General features: G+C 53.2%; 1 protein-coding gene across 1 annotated transcript in view; it reads left to right on the top strand.

Annotated features, from left to right (window-relative positions):
• SLC4A3 (solute carrier family 4 member 3) overlaps positions 1-14,006 on the top strand; it is a 33,388-nt gene that overhangs the window by 425 nt on the left and 18,957 nt on the right. The window contains exons 2-6 of the mRNA XM_075028596.1: positions 4,904-5,044; positions 6,263-6,419; positions 9,963-10,297; positions 10,749-10,891; positions 11,460-11,671. Of these exons, the coding sequence (XP_074884697.1) occupies positions 4,991-5,044; positions 6,263-6,419; positions 9,963-10,297; positions 10,749-10,891; positions 11,460-11,671 (901 nt within the window). The 5' untranslated portion in view covers positions 4,904-4,990. The remainder of the gene's footprint in view (positions 1-4,903; positions 5,045-6,262; positions 6,420-9,962; positions 10,298-10,748; positions 10,892-11,459; positions 11,672-14,006) is intronic.

Genomic DNA, 14,006 nt, shown 5'->3' with positions numbered 1-14,006 from the left:
CGCACCGCACCGTACCGTACCGTACCGTAGGGGTTGCACGGCACGGCACGGTAACGTGGTGCAGCGCATCCCCTGTGCCCGCCTGCGTCCCTTCGCTCCCCCGGCTGTACGTGTGTCTGTCTGTCAGAGCCGTCTGTACGTCCAGTGGAGGGGTGTCTCCTTGTCACTGTCTGGTGCTGGTACTTCATCCTGGAGTGGGTTTTGTTCCCGTGTGTCCGTGTATGTGTCTGTCGGCCGTGGGAGCTCTGTCCCATCCGGTACCTCCGTGGGGGTCCTGGGAAGGGAGAGTCGGGGAACGGAGCAGGTGCTTCAGAAGTGAATGGCTACGGTGGTTTATCCAGGCTAGTTCAACAGGGTGTCGGATTCATTGACATATTTAAGCCTTACCAAATACTTCTGTCTTCTTAGTTTCAGCGTAGCCAGGTGGCAGAGAGATCCACAGGTTAAGCCCTTCATGCCTGAAAACTTTGTGTGTTTACTGTCTTGTGTGTTGCCTTTTCATTCTGGCGTGTGTCCCCCTTCCTCCACCGTGGCAGGGCAGAAGTAGGGGCCGCGCAGCCCACTCCTGTTTCATTCGACTCGGAGGCTGTGACTGTCGCAGCAGCATTCGAGTGCTTCGGTGTACGCAGCAGCACTCCTCCTGCTCCTGTCCTACGTGGACAGGCTCATCAGTATGTCTTCCCGGGAAAATCTTCCCAGGCCTCTAATCCTTCTCCTTTTTGAGCTCTTCCCGTCTGTGTCTATCAGCTAGAGTCTCTTCTCCTCCTCTATCCCCAAACCAGCTTTGCCCCTCTGGCTTTATCCCTATCTTAACATCCACTCCTTGTCTAGACACTCCACGGCTAAATTATTCTCAGCCCGATGGCCCGGGGATTAGGGAAGAGCTGAGGAGATGGATGCGGGGCCTGATGGCTGTCTCCATGCAGCCCCTTGCCCATGGACCTGGGGCAGCCTGCTGTAGCCCTCCCGGCTCATCTTTATTGCAAAGGGGCAATGTGAACTGCTCGCCTTTGCCCCTTGAAGACATGCTAGATGCGTTTTTCTCAGCAAAGCAGGAAAGCTCCTGCACTGGCACTGTGAAGCAGCCTTTGGGGGTTGGGGGAAGCCCTGTTAGCAACATGTGGGAGATGCCATAGCTGCCAGCATCGCAGGAGCACGCCTGCTCGCTTTCCTTCAGCATTCATTTAGCCTGGGCGGTCGGTACAAGGTACGGTGATTTGGGTGAGCCAGTTCTGTTTACTCATGCGCTTGCGGAGGGAGCAGGGAGGTGTGAGTGCGCACAGGTCGGCAGGCTGTGGATTTTTCTGGCCTCCCTTTGAATCTGGCCTGCTGGCATGATGCTTCTATTACTGAAAATTACTTCTAGTGGGAATGCTGAATCACGTACTCCCGACAACCAGAAGGTACAGTAGGATGAAGGTATCATTCATTCAGTTTTCTATACTGGGCTTTTTTTTTCTTTTCTTTCCCCTTTTGTCTTGTGTTCTTCTTACAGCAGCCCAGGCAGTGATGCCAGCAGCCTGGGCACTTCAATCTGATGCTTATTAGCAGAATTCTCCCTGATACTCATTTTAAGTTTCTCTTTTAAATTTTAACCCATTTCTAAGGCCCTTTGTGCAGAGCCGCTTGAAAAAAAAAATCTTTAATCGTGTTTTACACCCTTGAGATCTTTCCAGACTGCTGGCTTGTCCCCTCCCCATCTTAGTCATCCCATATTGCACTAGACAAATTTAGCTCCTAACCTTTCCTTATAAATCAATCCCTCTGGCCTAGTGGCAATTTTTTGTTGCTTTTCTCCGAACTCCGTCTGTTGTGGGTACTAGAAAAGCCAGGCCAGATCCAAGTAGGTGTCCATCCAGCCTTTCTCCCAGAGGTTGCACAGACTGAGGGGTAAGTGGCCTCTAGTGGCCAGCCTTCAATTAACGCACCGAAAAGGCACACCAGTGCTCCCAGGCCACTAGCTCTCCCTTCTCGAGAAGGCAGGAGAGCTGGTAGGGTTAGGTTCGGAGAACGTACCTCCCATCCTCGCTCCTCTCTTGGCCCCAAAGCGGCAGACCCCTCCAGCAGCTCTGCCCCCAAGCCCCGCCAGCTCGCAGAGCATCGCATCCCACTTTCACAGGGTGATGAGCAGGGGGTTGATGGAAACCCTGTGGGCACCTCACAATCCCTCTGAAATTTCAAAGCATGTCCCAAGGGCTTTCTTACTTTACTGCTAGTACAGCTGAGTTGCTTTTAGCTGTTCAGCAGTGTCATTAGAGTGACATATTTTCAGCATATTTCAGAATACACTGCTTCAGTGGGTAAAGAAAGACTAAGTGCTGGATTTTCCCTCTGTTTTAACTTCCTTTAGGCAGTGAGGCTGTAGTTTTAGACTCAGTGTAACATCTTGCAAAGCTGGAGCCAGCAGAGTTCGTTTCATCCAGCAGTTCTCCCGGGCGTGGGTTTCCTCCCGCCCGGAGCACGAATGCCCTTGTGAGCCTCTGCCCAGCTCCAGACAAACCTGAGCTTGACCTGAAACAAAGCACATTGTTTCACAGCATTGCTGATAGTTTTGCAGTTTCCTTTGGAGGCCCCACAAGGCACATTAGTAGCACAGAGGTGGAGCTGAGCATTGGCTTTTTTTGTTTTGTTAAATTACCTTTACCATTTCGCTAGTTTTCAGGGATTCTGCCACTACAGGAGCTGCAGTCCAAAGACCCGTTGTCATTTTATTCACTGAAGTAGTAGTGCTTGCAACACGTTTTTGCTAGCAGTGTGTATCTGTGGATGTTATATTCCTTACAAATACCCAATCCTTTCTTTAACAGTCGTGATGCTGTGGCCCTGCAGGACTGCAGAGCCAAGTTCCCCTGCTCACTCTTCCCACTGGAATAAAGCATTCCCTGCCTTCAGTTTCAAATGTACTGCAGTTTGCTTTCATGGAATGATACCCGTGATATAACTCTTCTTGAGTTAAACGCGAAAGGAAATAAAAGCCGTGTATTACCCTGTTCTCTATGAAGTCTCCTACTAAAAAGCAGCTCAGTCTCTGCTTACAGATGATTTCCAGACCTTTCTCCTTTTTTCTGCTTTCTCTCTTAGAACTGTTTTGCTTTGTCTTTCTTGGAAAACAGGGTGTCAAGTTGTAGATCTTAAGCTGTAATCTTCACAGTGGAGTGGGTATTTTCATTCTTTTCTATCCTGTTTGTTATGGCCTGGACTTTGCATTTGCTTATTAGATGTCTGTCTTGGCAGCATATTTCTCTTGAGCTGTTCAGGTTTCATCGAGGGATTCAATTACTGAAGAGTCCAATGAGGTGTGTTTGAGGAGTTTCTTCCATTAAGTTTTGCCTTGTTCCTGATAATTAGAAGGGTGGACGAAAGGAGCATGCTTCATCAGTGGTCAGATTAGCTCCTCAAAAACTTGCCTTATGGATGGCCTTGGGATTTTTTTGGTTTGAATAAGCTAATTTTTTTGTTTGAATTAAGCCCTTCAGGTAGGCAGGGTAAGGAGAGACTGGAGTAGCACTTTTTGGAGATCTTCAAAGATAGAAGAAGGGATGATGAAGTGGCCATACTGGTGTCACCTTTAGACCATCTGTTTTTGTGGCCTGTCTTGAGCAGTGGCCCATACTAAGTACTTCAGATGAGATAGTAGGAAACCCCTCAGCAGATCACCAGGGTAGAACCTTTAATACTCCTTCCAAAGCTTTCATAGCTGAAGAATAGCTTGTTCTGAAAGGTGGGTTTAACTTCTTGTAATTTTCTTTGTCACAAATATGACAACTTGTTACCTGGAGAGATGGCCAAGCTATCCTCTGACTTTGCAGTTTTTTCCTCCTCCATCATATCACTGAAAAAAAAATGTTTTATTTTGCCAGTTTTGAATTAATTTGTATTCTAGCCTTGTAGTTTTAACGAATGTCCCTTTTCTTGTGCTGTGAGATGAGAACACTTCGCTTATCCCTGTGTCCAGAGCACTGTGCATGTGCATGTGCTTACACCTTCTCTCCTTCTCTGTATGAGTTCAGATGAGTATTTGGAGGTCGGCATCTTCCTGGTGCCAGTCTCTGCGCCATCTCCAGTTCTTCCTGGGGTGCCGCCCATGCTGAGATCAGCCTGCGCTGTTGCTGTAGATGATATGACTACAGCTGTTTCTGTGTTAGTCTCCATCCCACTCCTTGTCAACCGTGGCACCTCATTGCCTTCTTCACTTGCAGTCGCATATTGAGCAGAGTGCTCCCTCGGGCTGCCCGCAGGGTCTTCTGCATCCCTCAGCCATGCCGGTGCAGACAGGGCACAGTTCTGCAGTCTGAAGGTTGGCCTCTTTCCCTGTAACGTGTTGTTTTGTGTTTGGTGTTTGAATGCTGAACTGTTTGTCCTCGTGCCGTCTCTCTGAGCTGCACAGATCTCTCTGAGGTTCCTTCTGGCCATTTTGGGATCTGCCCAATTAAAGCTAGGTGGCGGAGGACCACTCTGCTACCTGCTCCTGGCATGCCTTCCCGGCACCCGATCTCTCCAGCTTTATCCTTCCCCGGCGGTCAGTCGCACCCCGGCTTTGCACAGATGTGCTGGTGGAGAGGTGGCTGAGCAGGAAGCCTTTCCTTCTCTCGCACAGCCCGTGCAGGAGCCGTGTGTAGCTGCTCTCTCGGTCGGTCCCTGCACCCTCCACCCAGCAGGTCGTTCGGAGGAGGACAGGGTCCCACCTGTCCTTGAATGGTGGGAGCCGGTGCACAAAGCAGCGCAGGCTGGGCCATCCTCGCCCCCTCGCTGCAGTGTGCCAGGGGACAGGCCTGTCCTAGTGATGCCGGGGACAGTCCCCGAGGGCCGGTGAGGTGACCTCTCTGGGTTAGGAGCCAGGGGGGTTGAGGGCAGTGGCCAGCAGTCTCCCACGACATTCCCTTGTCCTGCCCTCTCTCCACAGGTTATGCCACTCTCCAGGTTTGCTGGGTGCCTGCCGGTGAAAGAGAAGGGTTGATATTTTGCCCAGGCCCTTAGGTCCTGAACCAAAATGGCAGCTGGAGAGTCCCCTCCCGTAGGAGATGTCTTCATCGACCTGCAGCAGGTGAGGTGGGAATCCAGCAGCAGCGGGGCCGTCTCTTCCCCGGGGACTGTGCTCCTGCCGGGCTGAGTGCGGGACCTGCGTCCTGGCAGCCTGCTGCAGTAGGAGACGCAGCCTCCGTTCACTAGGGACAGGTCTGTGCGAAGGGTGCCCCAAGGCTGCCCACGAGCCCACATCCACTCTCCGTGCAGACAGCAAGCTGTGGTCCAGAAAAGGCCAGAGGTTGCTCTGTGGGGTCCCTGTGCCTTCACGTGCCGTTGGGTGGGGTAGGCAAGCGCAGGAGGAGCTGGGCAGCTTGCAGTTAGACTCTCCCCATTTAGACTGGGCTTGGGACACCCATGCTAAGGTGAGAGGAGAAGCGGTCTCACCCACAGATACAAAGCCGTTCCCAGGGCACGGCTGGGAACAGCCGGGGGATGCGAGGAGAGGCACAACTCGGCTAAAGGCGCCTTGCTCCCTCTTTCCGCCCAGCACAGACAGATTTGTCACAGTTGGGCCTCCTCCTGTTTCCATGGAAACACGGGAGTCCACAACAGCTCCGCACTGGCATTTCGGCTATATTGACGGAAAATTTTGCCAGCTGCAGCTGCTCAGGAGGCAGAAAGGACAGGAGTCACCTGGTGATGCTCTTCTCGGAGTGTCTCCACCAGCAAAAGGCAGAGAAGCACCCATAGCCTGAGACGGAGGAAAATGGGCAGAAAAGCCTGAAGAAAGCATGCCAAGGGGAACAGGAGGCCCCTAGGAGTGCGGAGGGGAGGTGGGAAGGCACAGGGTGGTCAGTGACCCAAGGGCAGCTCACCAGAGCAGGGATGCTGTTTCCCAGGGGGAAATACAGAGGAGGTCTAAGAAAGGGAGGGATGGCAGACTGGGCAAAGGAAGGGCCAGAGGGCAGCAGTTAGATGTGAGGAGAGAGAAATTCCAGCTAAACAAAAGCTATGTATCTCCTCTAGCAGGAAAGACAGGCACTGACATAGTCCCTTGATACCTGCCACTCATGGGAGATGTGGAGGACTGCTAAGGTATCTCTGCAGAGTGTGGCTTGGAGGCTTGCTGATGTGTTCTGGCTCTTGGTTTTGTGCCTCTAAGTGAGAAACTATGCCCAGCCCTGTTGTGTGGAGCCTGCTGCTCCTCAGCAAGCCCAGCACCGTTTGCAGGGCAGGAAGATCCAGAGGGCTGTAGAGGTCTGCAGTGTTTGATTCTTGTCTGGCGATTTCTGTGCAGGGCAGAGATCGCGCAGAGAAAGCCTCTCCTGGTGCCGAGGACGATGAGGACTTGGATAAGACTTTGTCAATCGAGAGATTTGGGGACCTGATAAGCAAGTCAGCATCAAGCAATCTGGAGAAGCAAAGACGCAGCTACAGTGAGAGAGATTTTGAATGTATGTAGGTTTGAACCGTTGTACCCACTTCCACCCTCGCCGCCAACCCTCGCTCAGCCCCACGTGCTCTGCAGCCTTGTGCCAGGACCCTGCAGATCGTGTTAGCCTGCTATTCACTTCCTCCCTTCAGAGCATCCCCAAAGTTCTACGTACACCCAGTTTAGCAGCAAAGCCCATGGCCTCTTCCCAGTCTGTTACCTGTTTTCCCTGTCCCCGCAGGCGTAGCTACTGCCCAGCCCATGCGGCAGCATAGCTCAGCCCAGGGTGTTCACTCACCTCTTCACCCAGCGTTGGGGACCTCTGCAGCCACTTCCCCCATGTTGACATTTCCAGTTTGAAACTATTTTTCTTCCATATGGCTGCAAAGAAACATCCAAATATGGACAGAAGCCAGGCTGTCCTCCCCAGTTTGAAAGCAGATGGCTCCAGTCAGACATGCCTGTGTATTTCTAAATAGCAACCACGAAACTATCAGGCCTATCTGCTCAAAGGACTGCAAAATAAAAATGGGGTGTGAATTTAAAATGCTGTAGCTATATCACCTGAACTCCTCTGATCAGCATATTTATTCCTCTAATTGCCCTTCCATGATGAAGGCAACCAGTCTGCCCAAACTCACTTTGGCTGTAAAATAAGAGTGTGCCCACAAGAGTGACCATAAGCTATTGCCTGGAGTAGGTGGGTCACATTAGCTTGTAGTAACAACAGCAAAGGGCAGGAAGAAGAGACCCCCACCCAGCAGCCTGCTTGTGTGGCAGACAAGTAGCAATGGCTGGGAGAGTTTCCCACTCTCTGGCTCTCCACGGTCAGATACTGCTTATTTTCCAGTTTTGCTTTGATGGGATACAACCTCAGGAACATTATGTTCCAAGTACATCACCAGACTGTTTTCTGCTTGGCCACTCATTTCCAATGGCTGTTGTAAAAGTTTGCTGGTAAAAGTCTATTATTGTAGTGCGCCCCAGCTGCTACTTTCTGCTTGTGTCATTTCTCTACAGAGGCTCCATGCAAATAACACTTTCCACCTGAGCACACGGTCACTCACGCACATGGCTGCAAGGTGCTACTAGCTTTGCTGTGGATTGAATACCTGTCCTGTGCCCGTAGGACTTACCTGCTCAGAAGCTCTGCCTGTGTGCACAGGTGTGCGGGTTGGCTTGGAGGACATGGATAATCTGCTTGAGCATGCATGGCAGAAGCTTCTTTGAAAATTTGACTAGAGATATGTACTGTTTGGGTTTTTTTTCTTCTTGATAGGAGAGTCCTTCTTTCTTTGTCAGAATCAAGCTTGTTTTCCTCTGACCTCCTGATGTATCCCTGTTATCTAGGACTACATCAACCCTGGTTATCAGAAGTTCTATGCAGTTTGTATTCATAAAGCTGGAAGATCTGGTTAGGTCATTAGACTTTGAAAGATAACATACCAGCCCATGGAGGTGAATGCTCTCTGGGTTTAGAAAAGTTTCCTGCCCTATTCAAAGCCAGAAATTCCTAATATGTAGGCTCTTCCTTCTGGGCTCCCTATGCAAATTACTTTTTCATATCTCTTGCATCAAGTTCACTGAGAAGTGTAATCAAACATATAGGACACTGGTTTGGCAATAGCTTTCCATACAGGCAGGCAGTGCAAGGAAGGGAGCAGGGAAGGAGGGCAGGGGCTGTACACACAGGATTTGCAGGAGGACAGGGAGGAAGAAGAGGGAGGCATGAAGACTTTTGTGTTTGGGAGAGATATGTTTTTCCCACCTCCAGGCCACCTCTGTGGAGTTGTGATCAGTTGACACGAGGAGGGCTGAGTGCAGGGGTGAAGAGCAGTGCTCCCCTCTTCTGTGCCAGATCAGTCACTTACCATCACTGCCCTTTCCTGCAGCCCAAGGCTTCGGTTTCCTTCTGATCCAGAATGTAAATGTTTCTGTCTTGGGTTGATGTGAACGAGCCAGGAGGGAAAGATGGGCTGTGTCCTCACCAGCAGCTTTGTGCTGTAGAAGGAGCAACGTGTGTACGGTTGGGGCCTTCCTTGCTTCTTCTTACATTAGAAATTCATGCCTGACCTATCTGTGGCATGCAGAGCAGTCCTACAGGAGTGCAGCAGTGGGACAGGAGGGTCTTTCTGCCAAAACCTGTGAGTGGAATAGGGTATATCTAGTCAAGTCAAAGAAAAGAAGACTTTGGAGGAAAAGGTGCCCAAACTCTTCCCGATTTGCAGATATCTGACCATTTCCAATCTGCTCTAATCTTGCCACAAGCCTCTCCTGCTGAACTGGGGGGTGTGTGAAATATCCCTGCTGTTCCCAAGGGGGGAAACAAGGGAGAAAAGACTTGAGAAACCAAAGGAAAGGAAACATGACAGCAGAACAATGAACCTGCCTGGCTCTCCCAGGGAGAAGGTTACAGCTTCCATTGAAAATGTCCTTTGAAGGTAGTTTTCACTATAAACAGATTTTGCTGCCATGTCACAGGAAAGCTGGGAAGGAACCAAGTCAAAACAGACTGGAAACAATTCCTCAGGAAGGGCTGCTGAGCAAAGCCCCCTTGCGAAGTGGCTGGTGCCCCCGTGATTTCAGCTGCTCCGGGTGCAGCCCCAGGATCTGTGCATCCTGCAGACTATCTATGGAAGGCTTTGTGCCTGCAGATAGACCTGGCAGAAATGGCTTTCCTCTCTCTCTCAGGGAGATGCTGAACTTACCCCGTTCCCTGCCTAGTGCATTATCATTGTTTTTGAGTGAAGGCTCAGAAATGCCATTAATTTCTTCTCACTCTGTAATTCCCACGACACCCAGGTCAAGCCTGTATAAATTTCTCTTTGTAGATTAGTTTAAAGAAAAGTCCTTCTGCCCTGTTTTTTACCCTGGTTTTTAAAAGACAGCCTCCTAATTGAACCTGCATTTCAGAGACTGGTAGACACAAGCCCTCACAGTACCTGGGATGTGGACTTAGATTGCATCTGCACTAAAAGGCTTGGTCTGTGGTTTCTGTGGGTATGCAGGAAGGACTTTCTGTCAAAGCCTGGGGGATAAATAAGGTGCATCTATTTAACTCAAAGTATGCAGGAAAGAAAATCATAGAATCATTTAGGTTGGAAAAGACCTTTAAGATCATCAAGTCCAACCGTAAACCTAACACTAAGTCCACCATTAAGCCGTGTCTCTAGAACGTTTGTAAAGGGCCCAAATCATGCTTGTTTGAGAATGTGAGGAATGTTTCCCCATGTTTAGGAAGGGGATGGTGCCTCTGGCAGGTCACCACAGCTCTGCATAGCCGTGCAAATGGCTTCTGGCAACACTGGGAGAGGAGTCCTGCCTTCCTCAGGGCAGTGGAGCTGCGTTGGGGTGGTTTGGCACTGCATGAGGGCTGCCTCCCCAGCCACCCCAGGCTGGACACAGCCTGCCGCATCACTGAAAGAGCTTTGCTATGTCCCTGCGGGCTGGTGGCTCTCCTTGCCCTTCCTGGCCCTTGATCTCCAGACCATGCTGTTTCCTGGAGGGGCGCCTGGCAGGTTCCTCCCAGCCTCTTCCTGCCCCTGACTCTCTTTTTCTCTCTCAGTCCACCGCCAAACCTCGCACCACATCCATCATCCCCTTTCCACTCACCTCCCTTCTGCCCTCAAGTTCCAAAAGAGGCCACCCCGCGCCAGCAGGAGAAAAAAAAGGAGGAGGAAAAAGAAGAAAACCTCGGTACCCCCCTCGGAGGTCACCCCCACCATCCAGGAAGAGGACGAGGAGGGGGGAGAAGAGGAGGAAGAAGAGGAAGAAGAAGAAGAGGAAGAAGGAGAATCTGAGGCAGAGGAGGCCCAGGAGAAAGAGATCTCTGCAGAGTCTGAGGGTGAAGCTCGTGGGAAGGACAAGTCCCCTAAGCTGGAGCCCCCAAGCAAACCAAAGGCAAGGCTAGGGCATCCCTACCTGGATGGGGCTCGGAGGCTGGGGGGAGGTGGAGGGAGGGTCAGTGCTGGGAGGGTGCCAGGGTGCATGGTCAAGGGAGTGTGCTGCTCAGGGGGAAGAGGTTGTAGGAAGAGTGGTTTTGTCCCTGCCTAGCAGAGATGGGCGCTAGAGGACAGTGATAGATAAACCATTGCTTGGGGTCGATGCTGGGGAGGGTGTGCATGACCATTTTGGGGGTGTAAGACCCACGGGGGAAGATCAATGTGTCTGTTCTTAGGGTGTATAGGATATGGGGGGGGCTCAATATGGCCAGTCCCAGGATGTGGGGCATGTGGGGGAAGTCGGTGTGGCCCATTCTAGAAGATGTGGACATGGGGAGGATCTGCGTGCCAGGGATTGGGGCAAAGGCTGCCTGCCCCGGCTCTTGCTGTCAGGACTGTCATCTCTGCAGTTCACCATCGGCAGTGATGAGGAGGAGTCCAGCAGTGCTCTGGCCCCCGCGCAGTTCCATGTGGAGGAGGAGTGTGGCATCCTGTCCCCCGTGCCACGCTTCGCCGACCTGCTGCAGGACAAGGGCCCTGCCTCCCTCCGCAGGTAGGCGAGCGGTGCTCTCCCTGGCTCGGGATCGCCGCACAGACCTTGTCCCCGGGGGCAGCGGCTCTGCCCAACCTGAACTTGCCTGCTGAGCCAGAGGGGACATGGGGCCCGGAGGGAGAGTGGCTGTGAGCAACACGGCTGCTCTCCAGTGGGACAGTTGCTCCCTGGGACTCCTGCAACCTCCTTGGGTCTGTGGGATCCCCAGGGTGTGGGTTTGGGGGCACTGGGCTGCACACCTGGAGTACTCTTCCTCCCAGCTAACTTGCGCTGTCGTGCTGACCTACAGGCTGGGAAGCCCCAGGAGGCTTGGCCGAGTCAGGGGACCGTGAGGCCATTGACTCAGAGGTGGGTCCCCAACACTGACCACAGGCTGATCCCACTCTGTGGTGGGGGAGAGGAGGAGCAGAAGGGGCAACCTTTAGGTTTGGGGATAGGTGACTCCTGGCTCTGCTCCTTCTCAGGGACTTATTGGTCAGGGCTGGGCCGAGGGACCTCAGCCCCTGAGGGGCCAGTGCCCATCCTCATTCACTCCATTTGCTACCATCAGTCTCTTTGGTTCCTACAGCCTCCCTGCGCCTCGGGAACGTCTGTCTCGTGGGTGGGAGAAGCGCAAGCCCTGGGGCCAGGTGGCGAGCGGACAGCGGGTTACCTATGACTTGAAGGAGAGGATGTGCATCGGCAGCATGACCACGCTGGAGAGCGCGGCGTACCAGCGCGTCCCCACGGACGAGGCTGAGGCCCAGATGCTGGCGTCCGCTGACTTGGATGGCATGAAAAGTGAGGCTTTGCAACACTACCTACGTTACTAGTGCGCGTGTCCCTTGCTTCTCCCTGCTTTGCCCTCTTCCCTAGCAGCTCCAGGCATGGTCTTCAGCCTGCCGCAGGACCTGGTCCTCACCTCCCTGTCCCCCAGCCCCTGCTATTCCAGCCCTGGCTCCTCTCTGTCAGCTTTGCAATGTCCACAGCGCCGGCCTCCATGTTTCCAGCACCTCTACTCACACCCACTCCACGTACGCTTGCTCTTCCACCCGCCCCACTGCCCTCTCTGGTTCAGGGCTTCCTGCATTTCTCTGAGACCCAGCTCTCTCCTTTCCTGACACACTTTCCCAGCGATCAGCCCTCTGTGCGGCACGCCAGCTCTGGCATTGCAGAAAACCTGAGGTGAGGAGCCTCCCCTCTTCTCTGCTCTCCTGGTGGAGAGGCAGCTGCCCCCTCCAGAGCGCCTCGGAGGGGGACTGCCCCTGTGTGCGGCGTGAGGGCAGACAGAAGAGACGTCATGGAAATGCACGCTCTGGGCCCGAGGACATGGAGAATTCAATAGGTTGCTCTGCAGGCTGGAGAGGGAGGGAGACACCAGAGGGGAGCGAGGGAGAGAAGCGGTGCTGCACGCACAGCCTGGCTGTCCCTGGGCCGCGGGCGCTGCGTCCCCGGGCATCTGGCACGAGACCGCACGGCAGAGCGAGGACCCTGCTTCTGAGGAGCTGGTGGGGCAGCCCCCCACGAAAACAACCCTGGGTGGAGCCAGCCTTCCCAGGACCTCATCAGTCCCAGGGGCTGCTGCAGCCGGCACCTTCATGCCCCGTGAGGAGGGGAGCAAGTCAACGGGGCTGGCCCCAGGGTTTCGGTGAAGCCCCCCCAGGGGGGTAGCTTGCTTTCCACACATCAGTCTGGCTACCCCAGCCCCTCCTCTGAAGGCGAGTGGCTCATGGCACCTGACCCCTGACCTTCACAAGGACAAGATGACAACCCTTCGAGAGAGAGCGGAGGCAGCGAAGGAATCGGAAGGGGGCAGCAGCCCGGAGGTAGCGATAAGCACCTGTATTCGCAACTCGCTCAGCTATGAAGACTTTGATGAATTTGCCTTCAATTTTGAAGACTATGATTTATGGGAGGCCATCAGAAACCATCTGGGCTACCCAGGTGGGGAGCCCACCTGTAAGTACCGGAGCAGTGACCCCACAGTTGCAGCTGTAGATCAGAGCCCCCAGCTAAAGTGCGTATCCCCTCACCCTGTGTTTGCTGTCTGCCACCCTCTCTGTGTCAGGTTGGTCTCCTGGTTTAGAGGAGGTACGGTGTGCCCCACCGTGTGCCTGGGGACACTGGAGGAGCTTCCTGGTGTCTGTGTGTCCGTCTGAGGTCTTTGTACAGATCTGTGTTGTAGTGCTGAGGTGCTTCCCTGTGTGTGTCTCGCTCGAGCAGCTCCGGAGGCAGCTGCATCTTGCTGTTTGTGCTTATCAGGATGTGGCCCGTGCCGTGGCCAGAGAAAAAGCAGCTGCTCCGAGGTGTGTATAAGGACAGAGACATTTCCCCTTCCATCTGTGGCACAAGGTGACAGTGTGCTGCTGCTCTGTTTGCTGGAATTTGAGCCGAGCTGCGGATCCAACAGCAGAGGTGGGTATCAGGTTCTTGGCTCTGCACCGTAGCCTAATGCCCAGAGGAGAAAATAACCTAGTCCCTGTGTCTGCAGGCTTGAGTGTGGCTGTGATAGTAGTTAATGGCAGGCTGGCTGAGATGCCTGAAAGTGGGAAGAGAGGAAGGAAGCAAGAGTGGGAAAAGCAGGGAAGGAGAGAATAGGAATGCGGAGAGCGAAGAATGCCTTTCTGTTCTCCACATCTGTTTCTGTACCCGTGCATCCCTTGTGGAGAGCTGGATCTCTGAGCCGTCCTGGGAACTGCGCAGAAACCGGAGCCTCGCTCCCACCTCGCGCAGGTGGTTCTTCCTTGGCAGATGGTGGTAACTCACAGTTAAAAGGTGGCTTTGTGTGTCACCTTGGGAGTGACACTGTTCATAGCCGTAGCACTGTGGTGGTTGCCCTCATCCAGATCGTGTGTTAATTTTTCAAGGGATTTTAGGAGTGCACACAGGAGGGTGATATGGTCCCAGAACTAGCCCGCTTGCTGGCTTTGCATGCAGGAGTGGGGAGGCAGAGTGCTTGCAACAGGGACTCAGGATGCCTTGGTTCAGCTGACGCTGCCATAGCCTCTGTGCGATCTCAGGCAAAACACTTAACTTCCTCTGCCTCCCAGTCCCAGCATCGTGTTCTCTTTCTCAGCTGGCCCATCTTTACAAGCCTTCGGGGAAGAAATGTCTGCCTATGTGCTTCTGTAGGGAC

This window comes from Buteo buteo, chromosome 5, assembly GCF_964188355.1.
Source record: "Buteo buteo chromosome 5, bButBut1.hap1.1, whole genome shotgun sequence".
Lineage (NCBI taxonomy): Eukaryota > Metazoa > Chordata > Aves > Accipitriformes > Accipitridae > Buteo > Buteo buteo.
The sequence above is the reverse complement of the archived record's forward strand: the minus strand, read 5'-3'. Positions and strand labels throughout refer to the sequence as shown.